The following is a 20,200-nucleotide window of genomic DNA, read 5'->3' as shown; positions in this document are numbered from 1 at the left end:
GAGGAGACAGCTTCGCCCTGCAGTGCCACAGAAAGGGTCTGGGACAGCTTTACTGCCTCTGCATGTCACAGTCACGGATATGTGGCGGCTAGTACAAGGGGGTGTGATCATCTCGGTCGCTGTTGCACTTTTCCACCCATGTCAACTTTGCTGACACCTAGCTCAACATCTGTTAGGCCAGTTGGAGAATAAACAGCAAATGCTGTGCTACTGCTTTCATCTGCCGGTGCAGTGCCAGCTCTGTCACATGGAGAAAAAAACCCAACGGAGATTTCTAATAATACACAGGCCCCTCTCCATGCTGTTTACATGATAATAAAATATAGGCTTAAATATATTGTATCGACTGCTTAAAAATGAGACAGATTCTTCCGTTGTTCAATTTCATAATCAAAATATTTATGTTGGAATGACATCATAGGATAATGTAAGCAGCCAGACGGATAAAGAAAGGTGTTTTGGTAGAGGTGGTTGATGGAGACCAAAGCTGAGTCTTTGTCTCCCTCATGTGGAAAATACAAGATCTGTAGAGAGCATGCTATGAGGAGGAAATATCATGTTTTGTATTAAAAGAAAGCATGCAGAACTTGCTATACATTATGGAATTTCTTTTTGTCTTTTCTTTTTTACATATTATCTTTTCATAAACTTTACATGCTTTTTAGTATAAAATATTAAAACTTTTTTTTTTATATATAATTATGTATATAAGCTACCTTTCAATGTTTTAATGTATCTTATGTTCACCAAGGATGCATTTATTTGACTGATTACAATTTATAGTGATAATTTGAGAATTATTGAGAATTTTTATTCTTTCATGAATAGAAAGCTCTAAAGAACAGCATTAATTTGAAATTCATTTGTTTTCTATTTTAATATGCATTTTAAAATTTTATTTATTCCTGTGAGACTTCAGTGTCACATGATCCTCCAGAAATCATTCTAATATGCTGATTTGGTGATTCGGTAACATTTATTATTTTTATTATTATTATTATTATTATTATTATCAATGGTGAAAACATTTTTGTGGAAACAATGATACCATTCAAACATTTGTGGTAAGATTAAAAAAGAGATATTAATACTTCTATTCATCAAGGATGCATTAAACTGATCAAAAGTGACAGGGAAGACATTTATAATGCTACAAAAGATTTATATTTAATAAATGCTTTTATAAATTGAATAAATAAATTGAATACATTTAATAAATGCTGTTCATTAAACTTTCTATTTATCAAAGAATCCTGAAAAAAGTATCACCATTTCCACAAAAACATTAAGCAGCAAAACTGTTTTCAGCATTAATAATAATAATAAATGTTACTTGATTTTATGATTTCTGAAGGATCATGTGACACTGAAGACTGGCGAAATGATGCTGAAAATTCAGCTTTCACATCACAGGAATAAATTACATTTTAAAATATATTCAAATAGAAAACAGTTATTTTAATTTGTAATAACATTTCGCAATATTACTGTTTTTACTATATTTTTTTATTAAATAAATGCAGCCTTGGTGAGCGAAAGAGACTTCTTTAAAAACAATAGTAATGTTTCCAAACTTTTGGACAGGTTCTGTATATTTTAATTGTTATTAAAAATGTTTTGTAAATAAATTTAAACTATAAAATACGATTACTTTCAAACATGCAAACATGAGCCTCTAGATTTAAATCCACCCAAGATCTAAATGTTCTTAAGATCCTGAGAAACAAATTAAATAAAATGCATCAAATAATTTTATCTGGTAGTGTTTGAATTACCATTACATTCTCTGAAGGGAAAACTAATATGTATTAAATTGTTTGTTTTCCTCTCAACAAATACAGATTACGGGTAAATGTAAACAGATTATGGAACAACACCTTGGAATGTAATGACACTTTGATGAGACTTTGATTGCTATTCCATCTTCATTGTATCAAAGATAATTGGCCACTTTCTTCAAATTATTTCCTCCACTCAATGAAGCTGATGAAGCATGAGAAATCAATTAGACAAGTTCTTTCCCTTCTAACATCAACAGGCAAACAGTTTGCTGTCATTTCTCTTATTCACAATAACCAGATGTCTCAAACTTTACTTTGGAGAGCTTCGGGTCCCAGTCCACTAAGTGTGTATTTTTTCTCCATCACTTATTTGCCAGGTCTGGCTCTTATTGTAGTCTGGACCATCCCAAAAGCATCAAGTCAACACGCACACTATCACAAAACAATTTATCCTCATTCTGTGGGTACAGGGGAGGGTTTCAGCGCCTTCCCCCGGTGAGGGAATTCGGCTCTCACTTGATCAAGTAACACAAACTCTGAGCGTTGGGACAGTTTGAAAAAGGAGAGGTGAGAAGAACTCAATACCTCCTACAGACAGTGATTGATGAGGGGAATGTACGCGAACCCAACTCGCACGGACACAGATCAGCCTGATTGGAGACATTGAGATCCTGTGACGGTAACATTTTTCTCAAGTATCTGATCTTCAGAACTAATGAACAGTGGTCAATTGATATCTGGTCCGAATTGAAATTTTCTCTCTAACTGGGTTCAGTCAGAGTGGAAAGAGATGGGTGATCATCAAGATTGGTGTGTTGTAAACTAGTTCAGGACATTAGCTTGGTTCTATATTTAATCTCCATATAACTGTTTAAGACAGCAAATTATACTAATGTGGAAGTCTACTAATGTGGCAAAAAACACACTCGTTTTCCCTGTGTTCATCCCTGCCTTCTGAAGAATGAGCCTATTAGACACTGACAGGAAAAATCAATGCCAGCGTTTTCATTAGATATTTAAATAATATAACATCACACCCATACAATAATATGTGTATTTTATCTATGAAACAGTTTGATAATATTATTTCATCATCCTTACCAAAGTTATGTCTTGGTTTCCTTTTTTTAGCACTGGAAGAATGCCATTGTTGATCCTAAAAAAAAAGGGGAAATGGTCACTTAAAGAAATCGTTTTTATAAAAAAAATCTGTTATCACATACTCATCCTCTGGTTGTTCCACACCTGTTTGCTTTCTTTGTTTCATGGAAAACAATAAAATATTTTAAAAACCAGAATTCTGTTTTATCATGTCAGTTCTGGCATTTTTTATGGTTTATTAGTGCAATTTAAACTATGTATTTTTAATGTTAATTTAATTAGCAATTTAAAAACAATTTGACTTTATCTCTAGATTCTAGATTTCTAGTCTTTTTTCTATTTAATATAACCTACCATTCAAGTTTGGGGTCAGTAAGATTTTTTTTTAAAGAATAAAATACTTTTATTCAGCAAAAGTGAGAGTGTTACAAATTATTTTTATTTCAAATCAATCTTGTTCTTTTGAACTTTCTATTCATCAACGAATAATTAAAAAATGTCAGTTTCCACAAAAATAAAAATAAAAAAATAAAATAAAATAAAAAATAATAATAATAATATATATATATATATATATATATATATATATATATATATATATATATATGAAGCAACACAACTGGTTTCAACATTAATAATAAGACATATTTCTTGAGCAGCAAATCAGTGTATTCTAATGATTTCTGAAGGGTCATGTGACACTGAAGACTGGAGTAATGATGCTGAAAATTAAAAATGCATTTTAAAATATATATTAAAATTCCAATTTCACTACATTAATGTTTTTACAGTATTTTTGATCAAATAAATGCAGCCTTTGTGAGCGAGTGACTTCTTTCAAAAACATTACAAAATCTTCCCAGCTGCAACCTCAAACAGTAGCCTCATTTCTTCACATTTCTGCATAGAATAAATCGCATGGCTTCAGAAGTGGAATATTTTCCATAGTCTTTCTCCTTTTGTACTCCATGGAAGAAAGAAAGTCAAACAGGTTATGAACATCAAAAGGTGACCAAATGATTGCAAACTGAACTACAAGAAAGTGCACTAAAAGGGCATTATACACCAGTCATTGCAATTATCTTGTCTTATAATCTTCCTTACACATCAGTGAGGCTGTGAATTACTCCTCTGCATGGAACCAGATGATAAGGCAAAGACCGGAACCTCTCTGCCCCTACAGCAACATAACAGTGGTTGTTCTTCAGCTCATACGCTCCACGTAAAGGCTTCCCATTCAGCATGCACAACCTGAAAGGATTGAAACCGCTCAACATTCTCTTTCATTTTACACATGTACATTTCATGAATGAAGCACATAGAGTACCTGCGCACAGCTCCAGTGCGAAGGTGAACTTTCTCGGTCACCATGGCCAATACGTTTTCCCAGCTGGCAAGCGTGTGTTTTGGAATCAGCACCCGTGCTGGAGGAACCAAGATATCTCCATTGGTAAAAACACTACAAAATATAACCAGATTTGGAACTCACGCCACACATTTGTGCTTCACTGATAATTAACAACATTTGAGAAAATGAGATGCCATTAGACATAAATAATTAAATAAAGCAGAGAACATTGGTCTGATTTTATACCATTAGACAGTATTAGAGACCGTTCTAAAGAATTAGACTTTGCCGTATTGCCTGAGGGTTTGCCATTGAAGACTTCCAATAGGGACACATTAAAAGCAGGGCTCACTTGATGGTGCACGACTCATTACTGATTCTCTTCCATCGAGCTGGGACAATTATTCTGCTGTGAACTACAGGTTGGATCTGCAGTGGAGACAAATGAACAGGACCCCGCTGAGCATCACTGACAATAACTGTTCCACTACTCATTTAGGGCACTTACACATCTGGTTTTCTTCAATTAAATGCTATGTTGGTTGTTGTGCAGACGGAAACAAGGAGCTAAAAGGGTGACAGACAGTGACATATAGTGCCATAACCTCAAGCAAAGTCACTCTAAGTGGGTATTTTTATGATTATTGCTCTATTATGGTCCACTGCATTTCGGTCTCTGAGGAAGGTTGTAAAAACTATTAGCTTAATAAGTCACTTCAAATTGTCCAAACTTTGAATAGCACCAAACCTGCATTTTCTTGAACCCTATACAAAACTGCTGAGTGTCTTAACTGTTTTTATGCTCGAGGTCACAGAGAACTCAGTGATGAACATGTAAAAATCATCCATTTGGATTATACAGTTTTAACATAAATTAATTAACTCAATGTGATGTATATTTGTCAGTCATATAGAAAAGAAACAGGACAGATTTCTGCACTCAAAAAAAATCATGGCATAGTTTATTATTAACTTTGCATCTATTTAATTTTACTTAAATAATCATATTTTAAAATGCATTTACTCAAATAGCTTAAAATCTGTATAAATCATTGGAGTCTTTTAGTGGCCGTTCACATGACATTGTGTAAAACTTTATATGGTTTTAGCCGTTTACATGACAACGGCGTTTCAGGGGCTTGAAAACAAAAACATTTGAAAAAGGGTTTCAAAGTGCTAGTTTTAAAAAACCATACAGTTATTGTCTGTAAACTACAAAAATGCATATTTGTGAAAACGGTGACGTCATGCACATACCTGAGACACGAGAAAAGGAAAAGAGGATGCACAAATAAGAAATGAGAAGCACCCATAGACAGTAAAAGAAATGGACACAGCGACCCCATTGGATTCAACGGAGACAAAGTGAAGTCAATTAGAAGCTCTCACTTCCTGATGGCTGACCGTACTGCGCAGACTCAAACTGAGCTTGACGACGTAGATGTGACGTGAGCAACCCGTCTGTCTTCTAGTAGCAGTGCCAAGAGAAATCTGAATCATTCCCTTCCGAAACTTGCAGAGACGGAGAGCGTGAGTAGGAGGTGTCCATGAGCTAGTAGCAGGAGAAACTTTTGCTATGTATTCTGATTAATTATTTTGTCATTTTGCCTCCACGTCCCCCCGATTGCGCGCGAGCTTCTCCTCCTGTCCATACGGTAATTCCCTACTGTGCGACAGAGAGTCGCGTGGTTATGACACAGTCGTTAGCCTATTTTTACAAAAATTGCTTCTACGGGGCCATAATGTAATCTACAAGGTAATGGAGCCTTTTATACATTTTCGTGTTTCTTTAGAAATAAATAATGGACAAATGGAGTCTTTAAACGCCTCAGTTGTAAAGTTATTCACTGTCAAAGTGACGCCAAAATGAATGGGAGTCAATGGGATGCTAACAGCAGGTGGGGGTCCGCTAGCCAATGGCGGCGCCCGGGGCTACTTCAAAATAATATAAAACCCTGCCCCCCTGGAAGCACCCCATGTGTTCAGTCTATAGGCGCGTAGTTTCTTTACAAAGTGACATCGCCAACTACTGGCCTGGCAGCAGAATACAGCGTTTTTAGTCATTTTCGTGGATTTGTGTGAATAGGGATCGTTTTGACAATGTTGCTGACTGTATGCGAAAAATACAAAGGAAAAACTTTGACATTTTCAGTTGTCGTGTAAGCATCCTAAAATTTAGTTTACGAAAAACGCAAAGGGAAAACTTTCCCGTTTTTAGTACATCGATTTCGTGTAAACAAATATCCTATTTTGGTATCGTGGCGCTTATATTATGCTACTGTTCAGTACACCTTCCTGCAGAGTTTTGCTCCAACTTCAACGAAAAGCACCTGAACCAGGGTTTGTATGAAAATTACAAGCAGGTGTATGAGCAGGAAATGAAATTTGCAGGAAGATAGAACTCCGGAGCAGGTCTGAGCACACTTGTGCTAAATTGTGGCATTGGTAATTATTCAACAGATAAATTGTTCAACAGCTGTAACCACTTTTCATTAATACATCATAGAAATAGTCACTGCATTTAGCATAGGAGTATAGGAGTGAAAGAACAATTTGTTTCTTTACTTCAAAAAACATGTGAGGCACATTTATTGACTGAATAAAGATTGTAAGCAAAGAGTAAAGAAATATAACTTGTAAAAAAGGGAAGGAATCATTTTGGATTATGACATTACTGTAGGCTATACATTAGAAAATGAAAAGAAATCTGAGAGGAGAACTTAATTAGCACGAATCATTTGCAAAGAGCATGTAGTGAATGTTGACTAAATCATTTTCTAAAATAATTTTATGAGCAGTCAGAAAACTAAGCCTGCCGCACACATAGGCGCCCTGATAGTTTAAAATGGAGTGAAACAGCTGACTCAAATGGAGATATCAACACACGTTCACTTTATGGTTTTCAGCAACAAAAGGCATGAAATCAGTCATCCGCTACAGTCTGGAGAAACCTTGCAGTGATATTCTGTCTGAGAGATGTAGCAGAGTCAATAATGATGGAGAACTGCAGTAATGATCATACTGCAAAAATGTTATGATTTGCCTCAGATATTTGCTTTCCCTTTACCGTTCTGATTTATTTACTCAGACAAACTCACTGAAAAGTAAAATTATTTAGATTATATTTCAAATATAGTATGATAAAATGCTATGAACACTGTAGCTTCCAAGACTCTTACCGGTTCACTTTTCTTTTTTGACGGTTTCTGTGGTATGTGATGATAGCTATAAAAGAATAAAGAAGAGAGAAAGTATATAGTTAACATAATAAAAAAAACCATATAATATTGTTAAATATAATATATCAAGTACTTAAAAAGTATATTATTTCCATGCTTTGAAATGTAATTTCATAACAAAGTAAATGTATGTGTAAGGCACTATTATTACACATTACAAATTACACAAGAAAGGACATCTGATAGAAAAAAAGTTCATCCATTTAGAAACTAAAATAAGTCAGTAAAATAAGCATTATATTTCAAGGTTTAAGGCTGTTGTAAATTCCATATTTGTCGATATGAGGAAGCTGTACAATCAGGGAAAGCTTCATGAGGATTGCAATAAATCACATGCTTTATTGAAAACAATAGCCTTAATACAAGGTTTCATTGGAAGTTATGCATTGCTGTGTACCCGATACATGTATAAACCCAAACTAGGGCCATCGGTCCAAAGTCGGCCTGTCATGACTTTTGATTTGGCCCACCATACTAAGATCAAACTTTTTTCTTTTTTTTTTTTAATACGTTTATTGGCCTATTAAGCCAATCTAATTTAGTCTCTCTCTCTCTTTATTTATATAAATCTAACACTCATCTGTACAAGTGACCAGTTTTTGATTCAAAACCAGATTTTAACTGAAAGATGATGCTTCTCTGTTGGAAAAGACCGTATTACTGTATAAACCCTGTATTAAACTGCTAAAATTATATAGTTTAATGACAATTATTGATATTAGCCAACAGATTCAAACCCTTAAAGTAATTTAACCCCAAACCACATCAGTTTACTTAATCTGTAATAGTTCCCGTACCTTATTCTATAATAACTGCACCATTACCATGTGAATAAAGTGAACTTACTCCAGTTGTTTCAGTCTCTCTGCTCCGGCTGCCACATATCTCTCTCCGTGCACCAGCTGCTCCAGGTCCAACACCCTGTGACCCTTGTTAGGGGTGTAAATGTTTCGCACTGCCCCAAATGGAGCGGTGATGCCTCGAGTGACAGTGTTCAGAAAGCTGTCAAAAGTGAATGATTGGCGTTGACTGATGACAAACCTTCGGCCGGGGTAAAAAGCATCTCCGTTCCGGAACACAGTAACCGTTTTGGTTGGCGGAAGGTGTGAATGAAACCCACGACCAGACATTATGAACCAAACCAATCTGCTGTAACCCACGAGGAGCTGCTGAAAACAAATTAACCAGTTGTAAAATAAGAGTTTTTTTAAAGGTTTTCCGTGTTCTTGAGTAAGTAGATGTTGTTTTGACGAGATTTAGAAAATGGCAAAACGCAAGAAATGGCAAGTATTGACCCCTCAATTCTTTCTTTTTCATTTGTTGACTCTTTTTTTTTTTATGTTCTAGTTGAGTCTGTGAGGTAACTCTAGATTTAACGGCGGCGGTCAGGCATTACCTAAACCTTACAAAGTTACAACCACCAAACAATTGATTACATTTTAATTAGCATATTACTTACAGATGTCGTAGCAGACACTGCATTGCAGGACATCTTTTCAAAAATGTTCTAAATTGGTTCAAAAATCAATTCATGTTTTTTTTAGGGAATCATGAATATTTTGGATGTCATCCTATATTTTTTATAAAAAAAAAATTACAAAAAAAGTTTGTTTCATCCTCTGAACTTTGACCTTTTTAAGTAGCCTACTTTCACCTTTTGAAAATGCTATTAGTGTGTGATACATGCATCCCCTGTGATCTTTGTTCAATAAATTTTTTTTTACTGAAATGACAAAGGAAATTGTCACCATTTAAATTAATTCTGTCATCATTTACTCACTTTCTAGTTGTTCCAAACCTGTATGAATTTCTTTCTTCTGCTGAACACAAAAGAAGATATTTTGAAGAATGATTGTAACCAAACAGTTGGGGCACCATTGACTTCCATGGTATTTTGTCCATACTATTGTAGTCAATGGTGCCCCAAAACTGTTTGGTAACCCATATTCATCTTCAAGACCTCTTCTTTTGTGTTCAGCAGGAGAAAGAAATTCATACAGGTTTGGAACAACATGAGGGTGAGTAAATGACATAATTTAAATTTTTTGTTTGAACTATCTCAAACAAAGATAACTAAGGGGTTAACCCAAAGGGTTAAGAATGACTGCCATCTGTCACTGGTCAAGCTGATTTAAACTAATTAGCCGATTTAAGGTAAAAAAAATTTTTACAGTCTATGGTCACAATATATAGTTTAGCAGAATATGTTCCTTGTGCCATTGTCTGTTTGGTCTGACAGGCAGTGTAATATAACAGATCAGTTTATACAAGCATGTCGCCTGATTATATTTTTAAAGTTCATTCATTCTAAAGGGGAGGGGGGGAATGGTAGCCTATACACAGTTTGCCACTTTGCCACAAATTAATCAAATTTCCTGCCTTCTGTTATATTTTCATGCATAGTTAATTCCAGGACAGCTTGACCTTGTCATTGGCAGCACACACAGTAAGTGCAGAACGGCAATGAGAGTGTGTAGAGCCAGACGTGACCACTAGAGAGCGCCAGATTACAACTCTATCAAAATAACTCCACGGCGTCAAGAAAAACAGGAAACCTTAAAAGGAGTAGCAGGCTAATGAAATTTTATTAGTGCCTCAGAAAAACACACATTGAAAATACACAAAAAATTACTACTGGACAAAGAATGTATTAGAAAAAAATGTTGATCATGATATACAGATACAAGTGTTTATTTACTAAAATAACAGACACATAAAATATATGCCGCATAATGAATCCCTAATGTAACTATTATGTTTTAGAAATAACTTACCATATTAATTAAGATTACACAGATTTAGTAGGACTAGGAGCAGTAAAAAAAAAAATCTCAAGAAACTAAACAGTGTTACTAATTATGATATAATATCATAATTAAAGCAGTATGGGGAACTTGACAAGAAGTATGATATAAACTTTATCATTACTGTATGTGTATATTCTTCCATTAATAATAAAAATAAAAAAATTCATCCCAAAGTACTGAGGGAGGAAACAGATGGACTTCTTTAGTTCTAACATAATTTCAGGGGACATTTAATACCACTTCAACTCAAAGCAAATAATGTTAAATATATAAATCAGCTTAATATGATAGGCTGTTTGTGATGGTGTTATTTTTTATTTCTTAAATAAAATAAGAAATGGTGATGGTGATCTTATTTAGTTCATTTATTATAATAGATAATTAAGAGAGAGAGATTAAATCTGTGGAATCTAAAATTGTAAATATAATATAGATAAAGAAAGTCTTGTTTGTCCATTTAATTGATTACATTTATATTTTAATGTAGTTTAATAAACTAGATGTCCCACTATCATAATAAAGTTGTCCGAGTCTCCAATAACACCTGGAAAATTGTAATTGTCTACATGTGTTTATTGATCTGTATAATGTACCTGTTGTGAGACAAATACATTTTAAAAGTCAAAAAATTCCAGATAATCTCTTAGCTGCGGTTTTTAAAAGGCATGTGCAGTATTGTTCACCGCTTTGAGGTCATTCATTATTTTTTTTATTTTTTTTTATTTTTTTTAAAGAAATTAATACTTTTATTCAGCAAGGACATTAAATTGATCAAATGTGCCAGTAAAGACATTTTACAATGTTATAAAAGATATCTATTTCAAATAAATGCTGTTCTTTTAAAGGTTATATTCATCCGTTATATTCATTCAACTGGTTTCAACAATGATAATAATAAGAAATGTTTTTTTTTAGCAGCATACAGAATGATTACTGAAGGATCATGTGACACTGAAGACTGGAGTAATGATGCTGAAAATTCAGCTTTGCCATCACAGGAAAAAAAAAATATATTTTTGTAATATTATTTCTGTTTTTACTGTTTTACCTTGGTGAGCATAAGAGGCTTCTTTCAAAAACATTCAGAATTCTTACCCAACCCCAAACTATGTGTATAACCACATTAACTAAAGGTCATTAACACTTTATTTTGACATTCTACTAACTTCGCAACTGCATGTCAACTAACTCTCATTAGAGTATTAAGTAAACTGTCTCCATAATTTACATTTAAGAATTTGGTAGACGCTTTTATCCAAAGCGACTTAAGGCTACGTTCACACTGCAGGCTGAAACGACCCAATTCCGATTTTTTTTTCCCTATGCAACCTGTATCTGATCTTTTCATGACAGTCTGAACGACACAGATCCGATCTTTTCAAATGCGACCCAGGCCACTTGGGTATGTGGTCCCAAATCCGATACATATCCTGGGTGCTTCTCAATATCCCTCCTCGTCTCCTCTCTCCTCCGTCCTCCATCCTATGACCCGGAAACCGATCGAGCTCAGCCATCTTGAAGGACATCTCAATTCTCTAATTGCACCGCGAGGAGTCGAGGATCGAGGAGTGAGGAGGCTTCCTGAGGAGTCACGAGCGAGGATACACAGGTGTATCCTATGCGGAAGAGTTTTATCGACTTAAACGTGACGCACGTCTAATTTCTCCTCCCCCTTCACATCGGTCACAATCATTTTAATTTATACTTTACCTTTGCAGTTTAAATAAACCACACATCTCACATATTTCAACAGGGTATCTTGCTTTATTATTATTTATTATGAATTTCTTAAATAAACAAACTTGAACAACATAAGGGCAGATCCTTTGAGCGCAGCTGATGACGCTGTGAAGTGACGCTTGAGTGATCAAGTATTCCAATGTATAAAAAAAAGTTACATTCGATTCCTCCGTCCTCGCGTCTTTTCCTTGCAGCCTTCCCTCGCATCCTACAGGGGGCGGAGCTGAGACGCGAGGAAAGGAAGCGAGGAAAGGAAACGAGGATGCACAAATAAGAAATGAGAAGCACCCCCGATCTTTTCAAATGCGACTTAAGTCTGAACGGCCAGGTCGCATTTATCCGACCCGCACGTCATTGATACGCGAAAAACGTCATAATCCTGCGTTGAAGTAGTCGTCGGTTTGAAAACGGACTGCATATTCGTCGAGCTGAGGTAAATCTGCCGAACGGGTCGACCTCGACGAGCCCGTTAATAAAAAAAATAACTTATTTGTCCTGAATCTGATATTAGATAGGTCAGCGGCTGCTGTCTGGCTCTTGTGTAACGGTCGCTGCGCGCGCTCGTGTGTGTGTGTGTGTGTGTGTGAGAGAGAGAGAGAATCACAGTTAAAGTTTAGCTACTTCCGCAAACAACAAGTGACGTCGTTGACCGTTGAGTACTCTTCTGCGCATGCGGGTCACTTCTGGGTCATTTCACGTTCACACAGGAGATCACAAAAGGTCGCATTTAATTGGAAATGTGAACGGCCTTGCAAAAAAATCGAATTTTTTCAAAAAATCGGAATTGAGCATTAAGCCCTGCAGTGTGAACGTGGTAGACATTTACATTCATATCAGTTCTTGCTTTCCCAGGGAATCAAACCCATGACCTTGGCGTTGCAAGCGCCAACGATCTACTGTTTGAGCTACAGGAAAGCTTAAAAATTCAAATTAAATTCTGCTAATGCTTTATTTTGATGGTCCTCCAACAGACATTTTACATGTGTACATGGCAGCTTATTCTGCTAACACGAACCCTAACACCTAACTCTAACTCTGATGAGAGTTAGTTGACATGGAGTTGCAAAGTTACTTATAGTTAGTAGAATGTCTAAAGTGGACCATTGAGATAAAGTATAACCTAACTGGATGTTGTTTTAAACAGTTTTACATCAAATATAGCATGTCACACTGCTGTGACTGCTGTTACGTGAAAAAATGAGAAAAGCTATAAATGCTGTACCTTTCTCATTGAAATTTCAGCCTTTTTTATGCTTAAGTATTTAAACACTTCTAATTGACTTTCCGCCCAATAGATGCTCCATGAAGTCATACTGTGTCCTTGTCAAACTCACACACAAAGTACATGGTGAGGTGACAAGCTACATCAATCCACTCGCCTGAAGACACCATCTCGACGCAGTCCTCGTCGTCGTAAGCGTTGTTTGGCTCGCCCTCCCTCCACTTGCTGAAAGTGGTCATGGGTGAACGCTCCACATACACAAAGTGGCCTTCTCGCTCCAGGTCGTTGATGCCGATATACACTCGACTGAGGCCAGCTTCGGTGACGTAGGCAGCGATGGCTCTGTTAGACGCCTCATCCTTGGGCATGGCCAGGTGTCCACCTCGCCCCTGACAAAACACCTCCGCATCCCTGGAGCGCTTTTCCTCCTTCACCAGCAGATAGACCTTGCTGTCTGTCTCTTTGATGCCAGCGACAGCTGCAGGGGAGGGCAGTGCTGAAAAATGAGGATCTGAAATTCTATAATCACACCGCAGCAGCCAGCATTCACACAAGTGCATTCTGACAGTCAAACAAAAGAGCTTCTGGCGAGTGGCTAAATACTTTTGTCTAGGCGTATTCACCCTGCACATCAAAACGAACAACTGTATGAATCAACTTCACGTTATTGTAATCTCATGAACGCTGGTTGAGAGAGAAAACGGTTCATTCTTTCTTTTGGACATACCATTTTTAATGAACTTCAGCTCACTGGTTAATTGCGCCACTTGATTATCCATTTCACCAATCATTTTCCGTAAGGGTGCACACTCACAGGGGACACCTGGGGAGACAGATTAAATACGAGACCATTCACACGAGCTCTCCAAGCATAAATCCGATTCCTATTTAATTCAAACCAATTATAAACTGATATGAACTTAATACTATTTTAGCAGCGGTTACCTGGCTCTCCATTTGGGCCCTTAGGTCCTGTATCTCCCATATCACCTTTTAAACCTAGAAAAATGTACCATTATTAAGCAGTTAGACCAAACAAGCCTGATTACTTTCAGATTTGTAGTTTTTTCACAAGCTTGCCTTTGAGTCCAGAGGGACCCATCTTCCCATAATGTCCAGGACTACCTTTTTGGCCTTTGACTCCAGGGAGACCTGAAAAATAACATACTTAATATATACAAAAATAAAAATGATTCCCTTGCCTTGTTTATCAGTATGTTGAATCATTAAAGGCATTTATAAACACAAGGCATGATCCTGGCTCACATGAGCTCAACTATCTAAAAGCAAGATAAGGGAAGTTTTAGGGGCTCCTTAAAGTGTACACATTTGGCAGCTCCCCTCACTTGGTTTGAACATTTTGCAATTTCTTCTGCCATCAAAAACTTCCTTACAAGTTCATATAGAACTTGAATCATGTAAGTGGATAGTAATTAAAAAGCATGAGATTGAATTTGATGAACCTCTCAAAACAGTTTAGTATTACCTGGCTCTCCAGATGGCCCTAATCTCCCAGGTTTCCCAGGTGCTCCTTTCTCTCCTTTCTCTCCTGCTTCACCTGCATGACAACAGGAACATTTTGAACAGTAACAGACAAACCTGTTCAGAATAGCCAACGCTATCTCACGACCAATTCGTACGAATTCGTACGAATGATAAAAAGATGGCTAATTCGTACGAATTCGTACGACCTCACTCGTACGACCTCACTCGTACGAATTTGTACGATTTGTCTAAACCCACGTGATGGGTAGGTTTAGGGGCGGGGTCAGGGGTAGGTCATTCGTATGAATTCATACGAATTGGCCAATTCGTAAAATATGTAATATCTAATTCGTACGAGTGAGGTCGTATGAATTCGTACGAATTAGCCACTTTGTAAAATTTGTACGTTTTCCCGTGAGATCGGGTTGGAATAGCATATATTTGCACTGTTGTTGCAGTCGTATGTGGCCTATACTGTGCACATTTTCTGTATGCATTGAATAGGCTACCATTAGGACCTACATACTTAATATATACAAATATACAGTATCCAAGAGTTTAATCCACACAATTTGAGCTTCCATGTCCAGTGTGATGAATAGATTGCCAAGAATGAATGGTGCATTCAAGTCATCCTGGGAAGTTCGTACGTACAAGGTGGGAAGTCGTGTTTACGACGGCAGGAGCATTCAAGTCACTTTCGTTGGAGTAAGATGGCGGTGCACTTTCTCTTAATTAATTACACAAAAATACAGCAAAATTCTTAAACTCTAGTTCTAGAAAATGGAGAACAAAGAAATGTGCATCAGGTGTGCTTTGCTTTTTTATGTTTTTAATTAATTTATGAAGCCACTGCAAACTTTATCGTTACATATTACATTGTTAATGCCATCATATTCTGTGCAGGCAATTAGCTTACTTCGCTGTAAATAGAAAAGCCTGATAATATCACTGTTAAATACCTTTAAGTATTGTGGTATTCCACCATGTTTCTCACTGACAACTCATAAAGATCGGGGCTTAGAGAAAATCCCGAGCTTCCCACTCGTATTTACGACATTGTGGTGCCGTTTATGTGCGTTCAACTAAATACGATCTTTACGAGTTGACTTGAACCATAAGTCATTTTCATACAAAATTCTAATTCTAAATCCCAGTAAAACGGTAGTATGCCTATATATACACTCACCTAAAGGATTATTAGGAACACCATACTAATACTGTGTTTGACCCCCTTTCGCCTTCAGAACTGCCTTAATTCTACGTGGCATTGATTCAACAAGGTGCTGAAAGCATTCTTTAGAAATGTTGGCCCATATTGATAGGATAGCATCTTGCAGTTGATGGAGATTTGTGGGATGCACATCCAGGGCACGAAGCTCCCGTTCCACCACATCCCAAAGATCTGAGATCTGGTGACTGTGGGGGCCATTTTAGTACAGTGAACTCATTGTCATGTTCAAGAAACCAATTTGAAATGATTCGAGCTTTGTGACATGGTGCATTATCCTGCTGGAAGCAGCCATCAGAGGATGGGTACATGGTGGTCATAAAGGGATGGACATGGTCAGAAACAATGCTCAGGTAGGCCGTGGCATTTAAACGATGCCCAATTGGCACTAAGGGGCCTAAAGTGTGCCAAGAAAACATCCCCCACACCAATACACCACCACCACCAGCCTGCACAGTGGTAACAAGGCATGATGGATTCATGTTCTCATTCTGTTTACGGCAAATTCTGACTCTACCATCTGAATGTCTCAACAGAAATCGAGACTCATCAGACCAGGCAACATTTTTCCAGTCTTCAACTGTCCAATTTTGGTGAGCTCTTGCAAATTGTAGCCTCTTTTTCCTATTTGTAGTGGAGATGAGTGGTACCCGGTGGGGTCTTCTGCTGTTGTAGCCCATCCGCCTCAAGGTTGTGCGTGTTATGGCTTCACAAATGCTTTGCTGCATACCTCGGTTGTAACGAGTGGTTATTTCAGTCAAAGTTGCTCTTCTATCAGCTTGAATCAGTCAGCCCATTCTCCTCTGACCTCTTGCATCAACAAGGCATTTTCGCCCATAGGACTGCCGCATACTGGATGTTTTTCCCTTTTCACACCATTCTTTGTAAACCCTAGAAATGGTTGTGCGTGAAAATCCCAGTAACTGAGCAGATTGTGAAATACTCAGACCGGCCCGTCTGGCACCAACAACCATGCCACGCTCAAAATTGCTTAAATCACCTTTCTTTCCCATTCTGACATTCAGTTTGGAGTTCAGGAGATTGTCTTGACCAGGACCACACCCCTAAATGCATTGAAGCAACTGCAATGTGATTGGTTGATTAGATAATTGCATTAATGAGAAATTGAACATTTTGAACAGGAATCTGGACTAATAATCCTTTAGGTGAGTGTATAGGCCTACTGCCTTTTTTGAAAGAAAGAAATTTTATTCAGCAAGGATGCATTAAATGGATCAAAAGTGACAGCAAAAACATATTCGTCAAAAAATCCTGAAACATTTTTATTTATTTTTTAAATATTAATCACCAGAACTGTTTTCAACATTAATAATAATAAGAAATATTTCTTGAGCAGAAAATCAGCATATTAGAATGATTTCTGAAGGATCATGTAATGGAAGACTGGAGTAATGATGCTGAAAATTCTGCTATATGCCAACACAGGAACAGAAAGAGTTATTTTGGTAACACTTTATTTTGATGGTCCCTTCTGATCATTCTGTTAACTATAAGTAACTTTGCAACTGCATGTCAATTTATTCTAACCCTAATCCTACCAGTCTACTAATACTCAACACTCTAATGAGAGTTAGTTGACATGTATTGTAGGTGCAATGCTACTTATAGTCACCAGAATGTCTAAAGGGACCATCAAAATAAAGTGAAACCGTTATTTTAAATTGCAATAATATTTCACATTTTACTGTTTTTACTGTATATTTGATCAAATAAATGTATTACATTAGATTAAATTAGTGTCATTAGTGTAGATGGCATAATGTGGTGTAAATTATTTGTAGTACCTTTGAGTCCAGGGACGAGGATCTGGACTGAGCATGGTTCTTCTGGCATGTGCTGGCCATAAACTGACCTCATTAGTGTCAAACTTAACATGCAAGCCACCAGCTTCTCTCCACCCATACTGGAAACAGAACATTCATGTTCGTCTACAGTCAAATACTAACACAAACGTCAATGTCATGTTGATTGGAAAATGTAGAAGCAGATTATTGGATTCACAAATGCTTCAGTGCTCACAAAAAGGAACAAGTGGGACTCAATAACAGACGATGTCTCCACAGTCAATTAATCTTGTGACAGACATACAAGCACAAACAAGCTACTGTAGTCATACCAACAGCATTTGCAAAGCAAATATACAAAAGAGCACAAAAAATTTTATTTTTCCCAAACTATCTCACCGGCCACCTTTTTTTCAAAGTCGACACTAGAGAGTAAACAGTCACACCAAGACGTCTCCTGTAACTACCGACTTTAACATCTATGTTGTCTCGTTGTTGCATACCACCTGCAGGACAACGTATTGCTTATGAAATGGACTTACCTTGTGTTGAATTTCAAAGCCCACTATATAAAATGCAGCAGTCCCAGCCAGTATATGGATCCAAGTGAGCTAATGGAGGTTTGCTCACTGGTGGTCTCTCTGAAATTTTTCATCACACACCCTGCAAGAAACAGGCCTGAGAGTGAGCAAGTACGTGTAAACACACAGATAAGAGCGGCTCTGCAACACTCCTCTCTGATATGGGAAATTTCCATGGGAAAATATCAGGGTCAGTGACAGAACGACTCTTAACACATTCCTCACAAATTAAGCATCAAAAGCATTCCCAACTGTCACAAGTTTTAGTTAAGATAGCGTTAAAGGAAAGAAATTAAATGGATTATTTATATAGGGATTATATGTTTAGATGCTAAAGCCAATCATAATTTTATCTTCACATAATGTATTGCAATTTAAATGAGAAGAAAACATGGAAGTTACAAAGAAGCATGTTTAATTTGAGGTCACCCAGGATGAGAAAAGCTTGGGAACAGAAATGCTGCAGTTTGTGCATTGGTGCACAGGGAGGCAGTAAACATTTGCCGGAATTCCTTCTGGAAAAATCCAGAAAAATGAATAGATTCGTTTCTTGTGCTGCAGGTGCAAAATAATAATAATAAAATAAAATAAAGTGTACTGGCAAAGCCATTATTATATTATATTATGTATGTACATAATGTATAATAACTTCTAATGTTTTCATTTATATTTGTTGTAATTATTTAGCTTTTATTTATTTTTCTTCCGAATTTTAATGAATTCTGTTTTGTCTGAAATGAGCAATGTTTATTTTCTCGGTTGCACTATAAACCGAGTTTTATAAAAACTATAAAATGCACTGTACTTACAAATGAGTCACATGCCAGTAACTGACAATGAGGATCAGAACTACATGTGCTGCTATTTATATTCACAGTAAACAAACTTAATAAAACCATTTAGATGTCATTCACCTCCAGAGCTCTATTGTGCTCTTGTGTGTTGCTAAGAAATATCCTTCCCTTGGTAACCAAAACTAACATAACGGGATGAGGAGGAGGAGGAGGAGGAGGGGAGGAGGGGAGGAGGGGAGGAGGGGAGGAGGAGGGGGGGGGGGTCGATCCCTTGAAATTGTGCTGCAGCACTTCTCACTCTGACATATTGCACTACAGTGACACTGCATGCTGAGGAAACACATCTTATTTTTGTGTTTATAGGGTTATAGGGTTATGGTTATGCCTCTACCGCTCAAAAGTTTGGCGCCAGTATGATTTTTTTAATGTTTTTGAAAGAAATTTCTGATGCTTACCAAGGCTGCATTTATTAGATAAAACAATAACTTTTCTATTTTAAAATGTTTTAAAAATTTAATTTATTCCTGTGATCAAAGCATCACAAAGCATTTTCAGCATCATTACTCCAGTCTTCAGTGTCACATGATCCTTGATTTGGTGCTCAAAAAAACATTTATTACAGTTATCAATGTTGACAACAGTTGTCCAGCATAATATTTTTGTGGAAATCATGATACATTTTTTGTTGTTGTTGGTGATTCTTTGAAGAAAATACTTTTATTTATTTTTAAATTTTTAACGCAATTAATGAGTTTCTTTACTGTCTTATCATTGATCCTTGCTAAATAAAAGTATTAATATCTTTAAAAAACAATTTTACTGACTCCAAACTTTTAAACAGCAGTGTACAGAACTATGGAGCCCCTAAAGGGACATGGTGATGGGAAAAAATATGAGATGGGCGGAAAAAAATATATTACAATGCTTTTGCGTTCGCTCGAAAAATGTTTGCGTTCCCTCGCAAAACCTTAGCATTCCCCCGAGAAACTTTGCGTTCGCTCTCAAAAACCTTATGAGCTCTTTGCGGGCGAATGCAAAGTTTCTCGGTGGAACGCAAACGTTTTGC

At 36.7% G+C, this 20,200-nt stretch overlaps 2 protein-coding genes across 5 annotated transcripts in view; both read right to left on the bottom strand.

Annotated features, from left to right (window-relative positions):
* The window catches only part of dcdc2c (doublecortin domain containing 2C), a 28,467-nt gene extending 19,724 nt beyond the window's left edge, over window positions 1-8,743 (bottom strand). Inside the window, exons 1-7 of the mRNA XM_082142853.1 lie at window positions 8,316-8,743; window positions 7,410-7,455; window positions 4,583-4,659; window positions 4,210-4,341; window positions 3,987-4,133; window positions 2,883-2,937; window positions 2,401-2,452 (exon numbers count right to left, since the gene is read on the bottom strand). Of these exons, the coding sequence (XP_081998979.1) occupies window positions 2,401-2,452; window positions 2,883-2,937; window positions 3,987-4,133; window positions 4,210-4,341; window positions 4,583-4,659; window positions 7,410-7,455; window positions 8,316-8,599 (793 nt within the window). The 5' untranslated portion in view covers window positions 8,600-8,743. The remainder of the gene's footprint in view (window positions 1-2,400; window positions 2,453-2,882; window positions 2,938-3,986; window positions 4,134-4,209; window positions 4,342-4,582; window positions 4,660-7,409; window positions 7,456-8,315) is intronic.
* The window catches only part of colec11 (collectin sub-family member 11), a 325,681-nt gene extending 307,224 nt beyond the window's left edge, over window positions 1-18,457 (bottom strand). The window contains exons 1-7 of one of the 4 annotated variants that reach the window (XR_014199180.1): window positions 18,302-18,457; window positions 17,760-17,878; window positions 14,725-14,796; window positions 14,319-14,390; window positions 14,184-14,237; window positions 13,966-14,061; window positions 11,702-13,749 (exon numbers count right to left, since the gene is read on the bottom strand). Coding sequence is in view for 3 of the 4 variants with exons in the window: in XM_082143339.1 (XP_081999465.1) it covers window positions 13,325-13,749; window positions 13,966-14,061; window positions 14,184-14,237; window positions 14,319-14,390; window positions 14,725-14,796; window positions 17,760-17,877 (837 nt within the window). In the remaining variant the exon portion in view is untranslated. Of the gene's footprint in view, window positions 1-10,039; window positions 13,750-13,965; window positions 14,062-14,183; window positions 14,238-14,318; window positions 14,391-14,724; window positions 14,797-17,759; window positions 17,879-18,301 lie in introns of those variants that run through there. The other 3 variants (XM_082143339.1, XM_082143340.1, XM_082143341.1) reach the window with 3 other exon arrangements.
* Window positions 18,458-20,200: the final 1,743 nt, after the last annotated feature.

The sequence above is a fragment of the Leuciscus leuciscus genome (genome assembly GCF_965113295.1).
Source record: "Leuciscus leuciscus genome assembly, chromosome: 17".
Lineage (NCBI taxonomy): Eukaryota > Metazoa > Chordata > Actinopteri > Cypriniformes > Leuciscidae > Leuciscus > Leuciscus leuciscus.
This window is presented reverse-complemented; position numbering and strand designations above follow the sequence as displayed.